The 12,500-nt window shown below is 41.8% G+C and overlaps 1 protein-coding gene across 4 annotated transcripts in view; it reads right to left on the bottom strand.

Moving 5' to 3' along the window:
* Window positions 1-12,500, bottom strand: part of LOC113821596 (zinc finger protein rotund) — a 656,570-nt gene that overhangs the window by 443,886 nt on the left and 200,184 nt on the right. The window contains exon 2 of one of the 4 annotated variants that reach the window (XM_070140818.1): window positions 12,038-12,076. The exons of the other annotated variants lie outside the window; for them this stretch is intronic. Coding sequence (XP_069996919.1) covers window positions 12,038-12,076 — 39 coding nt within the window. The remainder of the gene's footprint in view (window positions 1-12,037; window positions 12,077-12,500) is intronic. 4 annotated transcript variants of the gene reach the window in all.

Here is a 12,500-nt window from a genome sequence, read left to right as displayed (position 1 = left end):
CAGACCACCACCATGGAGGAGCTCGTGATGGGGACCTCTAACATAAATTTGTCTTTAATGTACTTACACGACGGGATATTACGTGGATGATGATGTTACAACCTCAGTCTCTCCCCCATCCCCTCCCCTCTCCCTCCCTCCTATCTCCCAACCCATTCCTAAAAACCCCTTCCCGGGCTTTCCCCCTTCCCGCCCTTCTCTCCCAGCGCTCCTACAAACCCTTCTCCTTCTCCCTTCCATCTCTTCCCTCTCCCTCTCCTTAACTACACATCCCTACAAACCCCTTCCTACTCTAACTCCCTCCTTTCCCTGCCTTCCTTCTACTACCTTATCTCTCCTCGCCTCCTTTCCCTTCCCTCAACACATCCAAATCCCCCAAACATCCCTACAACTGCTTTTCCACTCCGTTCCCACTTTCCATAACCTCACCCACATACCATATCCACTTTCTGGCTCTCCTGCCCACCCCTTCCACCCATCCCGCTCCACCCCTACGACTCAACCTTACAACCATTCTCCCGTTCTCCCTTCCCCTACACAACCCTACAAACCCCTTACCACCCTTCCTCTCCCCTCACATATCCCTATAACCCCTCCTTCCCCTCCTCCCTTTCCGCCTTTTCCCCACATATCCCTACAAGCCCTTTCACCCCCTCTCCCTCTTCGCCCTCCCTCATACAACCCTATAACCCCATTCCCGCTCTCCCTTCTTCCTCCTCCCTTTATCCTATCTCTATCCCCCTCCCCCTGAACCCCCCAGACCGTCATTTCCCGAGTCGAGTGAAAAGAAACAGCGAAGGGAGGTCTTTCTTCCCAAATCCCCCTTTCCTCGCCTCCTCGGCCTTGTTCTCACCGGCAGATTGGTATGATGTTCCAGAGTAACTATCTGGTCCCAGGCGTAATGCGCGGAGATTACACTTAGCCTTGAAGTGTTTGTATTTGTGTGTGTGTGTGTGTGTGTGTGTGTGTGTGTGTGTGTGTGTGTGTGTGTGTGTGTGTGTGTGTGATGTGTAGTGTGAGTGAGTGAGGAGGAGTGTGAGTGATAGAGTGAGTGAGTGAGTGGTGTGAGATGAGTGAGTGAGTGAGTGAGAGTGAGGAGTGAGAGTGCAAGAGTGAGAGTGTGTGTGTGTGTGTGTGTGTGTGTGTGTGTGTGTGTGTGTGTGTGTGTGTGTGTGTGTGTGTGTGTGTGTGTGTGTGTGTGTGTGAGCGCGTTTCGATATGCGCATGAATGTGTGCGTCTACATTATCCATAAAAGTATCTATGTATGGCTGTACTGTTTGGTTGTTTGTGAAATTATGTATGCATGTGTTTGCATATGTTCTTTTGCTTTTGTATCTCCCTGCTAGTAAATATATACCACGGGTCCACATCCCCTCGTATATATATCTTTTTCTTGAGTGAATCGGTTGAGGAAAGAATGAAGAGAAAAGAGGAAACAAGATACAAAAAATATATAAACAAAGTTCCCAACAAATATAAAAAACGAAGTAAACCATTTAAAAGAACAAAAGAAAGAAAGAGTAAAAAAAAAAATGCGACCCCTACCTCTCCCCTCCCCCTAACTCCACCATCACCACCCCCTCCCACCCTTCCCCCCCAACCAAAGACCAGAAGGGAACGTCTCCATTATGGGGCATTACGACTCTCTGAAGCCCAGCAAAGATTTAACTATTTCGACTTTCATTTCCAGGCTAATCCATCTTGGCTGGTGATGGCTCTGTTCCAGCCTAATGTTTCCAGGCCAGGCAGGGGCGGCCGCTCTCGAAGCCCGGGAAGAAGGAAGTTTGGCGGACCTTATTTTTTCGGTCTGGAAACCTGGTCTTTTTTACCTTAGTAACAGAACTTTTGTGTGCGTTCTGATGTGCGCGCGCGCACATACATACATGCATACATACATACATATGTATGTATGTACGTATATATGCATGTATGTATGTAGGTATGAAAACAGAAAAAGGAGAAAAAAATCGATGAACAGATATATAGATAGAGAGAGAGAAAAAAAAAACACAGACAGACAAACAGGTAAACAAGCCGACAGACAGAGAGGGAAAGAGAGAGACCTACATAGGGAATCCGCAGTGTACACACAGCACATACCAAAGAGTACAACCCAAGTTCCTTCCATGAATATTTACGCCGAAAGTACAAGGCCTAAGAGGACCTGTGAGACTTGAACACGCCGGCCGCCACGAATCATGCATATCCTCGGCAAACAAACCACACGAACTAACCACTTCCATAGCACGCACCATTTCACTGCTAGCATAGGTGTAACGCAATGAATTTCAAACGTAGATCATTACATATCATTTGCACCGTCAAGACAATGCTAAACTACCTGCTTTATAGTCATTGATAAAAATAGATAGAACACCCGTTTGGGTCAAAGCATGTATGAACTGTTCTTGACTGATGAAAACTTGATCTTCAACTCGATTCTGACCTCATATTAGGAATTATTCTAAATTTAAGTATCTGATTCGCCTTCCATTCGTCCACCAAATTTTATCCAAACTGGGTTATACTTGTCAGACCCTGATCGTCACCTTCCAGATATAAAATTTCGCTTGACTAAACGATCCGCTAGAATGGCCTTAATCAAATGATTTGACTTTCGTATGTGATTATTTTTCCGTATAAAATTATTGTTTCTGGCCCGTCTTTAACTTTGCTTTTCCGGTATTTCATTTTGGTTGAATGGTGTGCCTTGGAGCTGAAATTATAAATATAAATATATATATATATATATATATATATATATATATATATATATATATATATATATATATATGGGAGCGCGCGCGTGTGTGTGTGTGTGTGTGTGTGTGTGTGTGTGTGTGTGTGTGTGTGTGTGTGTGTGTGTGTGTGTGTGTGTGTGTGTGTGTGTGTGTGTGTGTGTGTGTGTGTGTGTGTGTGTGTGTGTGTGTGTGTGTGTGTGTGTGTTGTGTGTGTGTTTGTGTGTCTATATATATATATATATATATATATATATATATATATATATATATAAAATATATATATAAATATTTATATATATTATATAAATACATATATATATATATTATATAAATAATATATATATATATATTATATAAATACACACACATATATATATATATATATATATATACACACACACACACACACACACACACACACACACACACACACACACACACACACACACACACACACACACACGCGCGCGCGCACGCACAAAACACTTTAGAAAGCACAACATTTAGCCAAAGATTTAGAAATGCTTGCGATTATGAATAAAAGAAAAGGTTGAAGTATGAAGGAAGGAATAACTGAAAAGACAAAAAAATTACAGCGACAACAGCGAAAGATATCAATACACTAATAAATACAATTTTTCAGTCCTTAAAAGGCCATAAGGTAAAATAAGAAAAAATCTACGTAGGGGGACGAAGCAATACTAATAACATTATTCGATATCAATAACCGTAAGTGGCATGGAGCGGCAGCAGATATAATCAACAAAATAACAAGACCGAAAATAACAAACAAGGAAAATGATAATAATAACACAAGCGGCGTGAAACTTCTTCCAAACTCCGCTTGTTTTGGGGGACAAACTTTACATATTAACTCTAAATGGACCTAGCCCCTTTTACCTTTACTGAACAGTACCCGAATTCAGTGTTTTGTGAAAACTTACCTCGCCAGACAACGAACAGAGATAACAAACAACGATACAACGAACGACAAACACAGATAACAAACAACGATACAACGAACGATGAAAGCATGAGATAACGAACGGGTCATTAGACAAAAAGACAATGAGCTTAAGATAAAGAGACAACGCACAAACTGACATGCAGCTTCCCTGGCTTCAGCTGGATAAAGGGACATTCTGGTACCGTATTTACAGTATTCCGTCTTCAGTGAATTATAGGGCTTTTTGACTATTTTATTTGGTACTTTCCCTTGGACCGATGCAATATATCTTGAGGAGGGATGGTCGTAAAAGTACAAATGAAAGTTTGAACCCATATTATGGATAATGGACTGCGGTTGGCTGATTGACTGGTTGGCTGATCCACCTTGACTGACAGACTGACTGATTGCCTGATCTGCTCAGTCTGACTGTATGACTGCTTAACTGATTGTTTGACAGACTGGCTGTCTTCCGACCTGAATGGTTGACTGGATGCTGATTGACTGATCTGCAGGTTGTTTGACAGTCCACCTGATTGATTGATTCGTTAGCTGACTTACTACCGTGAATGGCTGATTGAATGGTTTCAAGAATGGCTGACATATTACTCGATTCAGTTGCTGACTGAGAACGTGCCTAACGAGTGATTCCTTTGCGACTTATATCAGAAACCACCCGGTTACAGTGACACAAAGCCCCTCTAAAAGCTTAGATTTAATACGATTTCTCAGTAAGCAAAAACAAGAAAAAAGTACATGAACTCACAAGTTAGTCCTCCTTCTCTCAAAGGCTGTTTACATACCTGTAAATAAAAAAGAAAGAGTAAAGAAAAAGCCTTACACAGACTATAAACACATAATGAAAAAATATTAAGTTTTAAAAGTCACAGTGAAAAGATATTAATACAAAAAAAAAGAATTTCTCCAAGACTTTGTCCTCTACGACACGAGAAGACTTAGTTTACCATAAAAAGAAAGGCGGCGCGCGTCCGTACATGAAAAGTAATCCTGTATGTAACCTCGACAGCGAACGTACGTCTCTCATTGTAATTTGATTTTTGTGTCCCTTATGCAAGGAATATCAAGGCTCTCTGATAGCCTTTGCGGCGGCATCCCTGTGTGTGGGTAATATTATCTTGATTTTTTTTCTTTGTCTCCGTCTCCGTGATTTTTTTTTCTGTCTGTCTCTGTCTCTGTCTCTCTGTCTCTCTGTCTCTCTGTCTCTCTCTCTCTCTCTCTCTCTCTCTCTCTCTCTCTCTCTCTCTCTCTCTCTCTCTCTCTCTCTCTCTCCCTCTCTCTCTCTCTCTCTCTCTCTCTCTCTCTCATAAAAGTAATAGTTTCGTATAAGATGTCTCAGCAAAGTAGACCTCTTGTGTTTAAAAACTAAAATAGAAGTGTACAGTAAATTGTAGTGGCCCATCATTCATGTATAAACATGTGTATTGTGTTACCATTATTGTCACTTCAAAATTTAATACGTAGAATTATGAGCACTTATCTTTACTGGCCCTCACTTATGAAGCTAGTGCAATGTGTTAATACCTTTTTTTCCGTTAATTGTCTTTTTGATTGCTTTATTTATGTCTCCACTTTTTGAACGTTCTTTATAGTAGACTCCACCGTCCACTCACCATCAATGATAAAAAAATCACACAATAACTTACTATCAATATGAAATAAACTCCTTTCCTTATTTATTCTATTTTATTTGATCACCCCCCCCCTTTTACACCTTGACTTGTCTTCGGAATACCTGTGCGTCTTAGGGAGATGGGGGAAGGGGGGGGGGTTGGCTGGCCAGCATCTTCTGATGACCGGTCGGAGTTGTGTAGATATTCCTGCTACTTTGTTTGTTTCATGGTGTTATCTATATTTTAGTTTGTTTGTTTGTTTACTGATGATCTTAGCTTATCACTGCTAACAACAAACACACACACACACACACACACACACACACACACACACACACACACACACACACACACACACACACACACACACACACACACACACACACACGTGCACACGCACGCACACACACACGTGCACACGCACACACACACGCACGCGCACACACACACACACACACACACACACACACACACACACACACACACACGTATACGCGCGAGTCAGGACACCTAGTAATTAGTATCTGGGAGTGTGTATGGTGTGGCCAGAGTGTAGAGCAAACACCGGGTTACTCGACCGTATTCTGACCACTTAAGGGCTGGGCAAACAGTCACTTTATGAGGATACTTTTTCCTTCATAGTTTTCTTACAGTTGGACACTTATGGCAGATCAATAACAACGTACATTTATACAAACTTACAAAAAAATAGAAAAAATCTTTATTTTCTATAAGGGTTTGTATATCAAGCGGATGCCTTTAATTTACGTTGTTGTTTTTGTTCTTCACTTGGCTAGGTAATTCCTAAAAAAATAAAATAGCATCAAGAAAAATAACTTTTAATTTCATTCTAAACTTCCAAATAGAATAAAAATAGGTGAATGAATATAAACCAAAGTAAAAGTGACTTGACAAGACCAAAATATTTATTATCCAAGAGCCAGGTGTCACCGTGCATTTGCTACTTTACTATCACTTATGACTTTTATACACATTATGTCATATATTTAATGCGAAAGTACATTTCAGATATATCTCACGCAGAATACCATGGCAAATCACTGAGAGGAACTTATAACTCACTCTACTCCTCCATGTGTCCTCCCTCACCCTTAGCCCCTCTCCCGCCATCATACCTCCCATCTTAACTATCGGCAAATCCCTTTATAATATTGTCTAGTATGCTTGTCTCTCATCACCCACACCTCCTTCTGTATGGGTGATAAGGAGAGAGAGAGAGAGAGAGAGAGAGAGAGAGAGAGAGAGAGAGAGAGAGAGAGAGAGAGAGAGAGAGAGAGAGAGAGAGAGAGAAAGAGAGAAAGAGAGAGAAAGCGAGAGAGAGCGAGAGGGAGAGGAGAGAGGAGAGGGAGGGAGAGAGAGGGAGGGAGAGGGAGAAAGGGAGAGAGGGAGAGAGGGAGAGAGGAGAGGGAGAGGGAGAGGCGGGGAGGGGAGGGGAGAGGGGAAGGGAGAGAGAGAGAGAGAGAGAGAGAGAGAGAGAGAGAGAGAGAGAGAGAGAGAGAGAGAGAGAGAGAGAGAGAGAGAGAGAGAGAGAGAGAGAAGATTGTGGACTGTTGAGGGTTGGGAGGGTAGGAGACTGAAAGATAGATAGGAAGAATGGGATGAAAAGAAGCAGAACTGAAATACACAAAGAGAGGAACTTTGGGAAGGGGTCAGGAAACAGAACAAAAAAGGAAATAAATACGGACAGCACTTGCACAAATAAATCATTACTCAGCCATGATTGACTTTTGAAAATCTTTTCAGAGCAAAACAAAAACTCGTGTAGTATCCCATTGTCACATTCCTACCAAAAGAAATTGGGAAAAAAATCCAAGGCAAAACAGAGGACAAAATATGATCAATCTCCTTGCGGTAGGCTAGAACGTCGGAATAATATATAATCGTGGGGCTAGGGTACGAAACAGAAAAAAGGCAATCTACTTAATGAATTATTATTATACTTGATACTTCATATAACAAGGACCATGTGTCGGTTTCCGCTAAGAAGGAGCCGTGTTCACCTCATAGTATAAGATGCGGTTTTAAATCAAACGCAATATGGTAAGCTTCTTATCCAACAAGACAAAATTCAGTAAGGAATGAGATGTACCCCGTAAAGGAACACTCTCAGAGCGAAGAAAAAAATATAATGAGTAAGGATACTGTCATGCAGGGGGTACGTTCAGGGTCAACCACCTCTTTGTCAGAAATGCCAAACGCATGACAGCTCGCCGACCATGGCACCTCAAGGCAATATCGGAACCTGACTAACAAAGAGGAAAAAATCTCACGCTCTGTAACCAAAAAAAGTGCAATATACTAATCGTAACTAAATAACACGTGTGGATTATATGTCCTCTTGAGCCATCTGGCATCGACCGCCAAGAAAGCCTACCTGCGTAACCCAAGGAAGGCCTAAGGCAGGTGGTCCGTTTTTTGTTGCAAACGTCTGGGTTTTGCCGCCGCGGTAATGATCCCCCTCTACGCCTCCATACGCATATCGGCCCAGTGATTAATGCGTCTGCACGAACGACCTTAATGACCCTCTGTTCCCACACAAGGTCACTGCACTGACATAGGCCTATGTACACGGCGAGTACGGTTATTTGGGGTGGGTGGCGGCGTCTCGGGGGCTTTCAGACGGTACATTTTGGGTTAGGCCCGGGAGAAGGCCTCGTCATCCTGCTGTACACAGATCGTCGATAAAAATACACATACATAAACATATACTACATACATGAACTTTGCGGCAGTAGCTGGCGTATTTTTTTTTTCGGATATCTGTACATACATGGATTTGATACCATTCCGAATTACTGTTCACGTAGATTTGCAAGAAAAGCGATTGGGCAAAGATATATATATAGAGAGAGATGGGTTTTCGCTGAGATTTTAACGTGACTTTGATTCTAAGAAGGTTTGTGGACGTGATGAAACGTTTCCAACATACGAAGGTAAAAATAATGAACGTATGCTACAGGGCGTTAACTCCGGGACGCCATGAGTCCTCACACCTACCACGCCCTCATAATCCTCCACCTCTGCACCGTATCCACGTTCCTCATACCTTCGTCAGCAAGCTCTCTGTGGCGACTCCAAAGCCGGGATATCGCTTTTGCACACTTAGGTTTCTGAGAAAGGTGTGGAAACGTGTCAGTATGTATAAGCGCGCATGTGCATGCGTGAATTCTTTACATAAATCTCTCTCTCTCTCTCTCTCTCTCTCTGTTTCTATCTATCTGTCTATCTGTCTATCTCTCTCCCTCTCTCATGCCTCCAACTTTAACTCTTATTCTCACTCTCTAAAGCTTCTTTTCATTTTCATTCTTCCTCTCCCTCTCCCTCCCTCACGTCTCTGTCCTGTCTGTCTTCCCCACCGTCTCTCTCTCTCTCTCTCTCTCTCTCTCTCTCTCTCTCTCTCTCTCTCTCTCTCTCTCTCTCTCTCTCTCTCTCTCTCTCTCTCTCTCTCTCTCTCTCTCTCTAACCTTCTATCAGTCTCTTCCATTTTTTTCTAAACGTATTCCTGCCAGTCATCTTTCAGTGATTACTTAAATCCAAAAGGTTGTGGAACATCATTTAGTGAAGTGTAAGAGAGCGAGACAGCTTTTGAAAGTAAAAAAATGTAATCGTCGGTTAGTGTTTATAACTAATCTCTACCCTGTGCCATATGAGTCATCTGTCATCTAGGTCATTAATAAGATGGACTTATCATTAATAAACCATTTATCAATGAGAATAAATTAGCCACTCGACCACAGATAGGCAATTCCTTCGGCGTGAAGTCTTTTTTAATGCCAATGTGTATGTTTTTTCGGCTAGTTTAGTAGGCCTATATGTAAATGATGATCTAGACACATGCTCATGTCATTTCTTTCATTAGTTACCGATATTACCGGCCTATTAACTGGACATTGAACCGCGGAGGGGACAATGCTTATACATACAAAAGCTTTGTCTCTGGGAGTATTATGTGCGTGGCTATAAGAGCATTCTTGTTTTTGCGTAGGCCTACATGAGCAAAGATTTTTTTCTGAATGTAATTCATGTATTGGAGGATATTAGACTAAGAGTTTTTGGGTTATTTACCCTTCCTATCTTTCTTTCTTCATTCTTCAGTTTATCATCATATCAATATTATCATCTTTATCAATATCAATAATGAAAATAATGATGATAATAGCGGTCATTTAAAAATAACAACTACAATAATTATGTAAATATGAAAATAGGAAGAAATATTACAATAACATTAAAAAATGATAATGATAACAGTAAATAAGTATATAAGACATTACGGTTCCTAGTGTGTGTGTGTGTGTGTGTGTGTGTGTGTGTGTGTGTGTGTGTGTGTGTGTGTGTGTGTGTGTGTGTGTGTGTGTGTGTGTGTGTGTGTGTGTGTGAATAGCACTGATGGTAATGACGACGATTTTGATTTTGGTGTCTGTGATATGACAATGATTATGATGTTGACATAGACAATTATGGTGGCAGCGATTATAGATGAAATAATTTCCATTTCGACGTGATCAATCATTCCTCATGTAAACGACATTCCGGGCTCGCAATCAATACCAACATCATACCTCCTTGTACAATATTTACCCAACTAATACCACAACAATCCCCACTGGATTCAGAATAACAAAATGCACACTCTATAGCACACCAAACGAGCCCGCGAGTTTCCCGCACGTCAAAGAACCATTGAACCGCCGATACAACAGGGGTAAATACTCGGGAGTCAATTTATGCCTCGGTAAATGGAACCGTCCCCACTTACCCCTCTATTCTACAACAGTTAAGTCAACATAATAAACAAATACAATTGCTGCATTACTGATGCCTATAATCACTATGCCCCTCGGGACCTGCATCCATTACCCAGGTAATTGGAAAGCATAACGGCTGATGCTGATGATTATGTATCTTAACAGTTACGAGCGCGTAAAGCATGGCTGATTATGGTGGCGATGATGCAGTGACCTGTTGCATCCCGTGCGCTTTAGTATGGATGCATAACCAAGGCACGACTGCGAGTGAAGTCATCTGTAACTGAATAACCCGGACGCCCTTGAATAATAATTCGCATGTAGAAACTATCACACGAAGGTGGCGAAACTGAAGAAAGAGGGAAGGAAGAAAAAGGATAAAAAACACTCAGAGCAAAAAGACGAGAAGATAAGAAAACGGGGGAAAAGAAAGGGGAGGAGGCCGGTAATCAGAAAGGAGGGAAGAACAAAGAGAATAAGGGTGAAACGAAAAAATGCATAAAGCGTAAGTGGCAAAAGACAGAAAGAGGAAGAGTAAGGAAGATGACTGGAACGTAGAGAAAGAAAAGGAGTCGGCGGAGGAGGCCGCAATCAAGACGCAAGCACGCTCAGCAAGCAATGAAAAAAGAGAGGAAAAAAAATCGATGAATCGTCGATATGCGCAGCAACTGCTAACTTGATCCGCGGACTCATGACCTTTGTAAAATACTATACATAGATCGTTTATATTTTTCACAGCAGTGGCCCAACCCTCTCATCACAGGAGATATTTTGCAGTGTTTAGGGCTGTGCGCTGGCTCTCCGCTCACTGCTAATGATAAGTGAGATTAGGCCATTGAGATAATAAGTGAGGGGTTAATCCCAGCTCTTATGTAATTAACCTGAGCGAGGGGAGAGATCCTTTCTGCGCGGCGGCGGCGGCGGCGACGACGTGGTCACCGAGAATACCGCGGATCAGAAACTGTTATTTACAGGATTAATATATCTGGAATTATTCTTTTTTTTCTCCCTTTCTTTTGTGCTACAATATCTAAGGTTGAATGTTGAACTGTTTGTGGCAAATACTTCCGTAAATCCAGTGACAAGACGGAAACTCTCCCTTTTATCTACTTTATAGGATGGGGAAATAAAATCTGATTTACAATGCGAGGAGCATTAACAACGGGCGCGATTAATTTAGTTAATATCTGTTTCTGAAAGTGACGGTGTTCACTAATCAACAAATATGGATAACTAGGAGCAGGAAAACTATCGCTTGTAAACACTACTTTCTTTTTCCTTTTTACATGGCCAGTAAAAGATAAGACATAAATAAATTCAAAGCAGCACCTCCACATCAAATCCAGCATCCAGCAAGGTCACTTCCAGCGAGACCAGTCTGTCCTCCGAAGCGATGACTGTCTCTCCTGCAAGGCTGAGGTACTTGCTTGCAGACACATCCCTCTCTTGCAACGTTGCAGACAATAGGTGGGTTTTGTACCGCTAATATCTCACTGACTCTCCGTGCGTCCGATTCTTATCTTTTCTTCTAGATCATCTGATGCAATTATCTCTAATATCCGGCTGTTTGTAAGAAGAATCAGCCTTCCCTTACGGACTTAATAACAATAATTTAATCGCCCATTATCAGAGGTGTGTGCTTGAATGTATGCATACACATGTGATAGCATGTCGGTTGTATCTCCGTACCGCTCCTTTGCCTTAATAAAATATGGTTGTTATTGTAAAGCTGCACAGAATTTTTTTAACAACACTTATAACTTCATCCTAAAAATACACACAAACCTTAAAAGTGGTTCCTGATAGGCAGCTCACTGTGCAAAGTGTAATCAGTGCAAAGAAAAGTCAAACCATGCCAAAAACACGTCATACGTTCGGTGAGGCATTGCGTCTGGCAAATCCAAAACGAAAAAAGACCAAAATCTTTGAAAAGTACGGATTTTAAGTACCTGGTAGTGGTGTGAACGCGGGCCTGGTCTCCCCGCATACTGTAATTGAACATACATCATATGAGAATGCGTATTTACAATCACAAAATATCCCTTGATTTCGCCATACACATTCATATATTGTCATTATCGCTGTTACAAGTATAATTTTTGGCAATAAGCACACACGCAGATATTTGAAAATATGAGAAAAGGGAAAGGGCCCGGAAAGACATCCCTATCTGTCTCTACTTGTGCCTGGCTCTGTCTCTGTCTGTCTGTCTGTCTGTCTGTCTGCCTGCCTCTCTCTCTCTCTCTCTCTCTCTCTCTCTCTCTCTCTCTCTCTCTCTCTCTCTCTCTCTCTCTCTCTCTGTCTCTCTCTCTCTCTCTCTCTCTCCCTCTCCCTCTTTCTCTCACACACACACACACACAATCACTACTCACAGCCAAACACATGATTCCACAGCAGCAGCCGAGTAAACAC

Source organism: Penaeus vannamei, chromosome 27, assembly GCF_042767895.1.
Source record: "Penaeus vannamei isolate JL-2024 chromosome 27, ASM4276789v1, whole genome shotgun sequence".
Taxonomy (NCBI): domain Eukaryota; kingdom Metazoa; phylum Arthropoda; class Malacostraca; order Decapoda; family Penaeidae; genus Penaeus; species Penaeus vannamei.
This window is presented reverse-complemented; position numbering and strand designations above follow the sequence as displayed.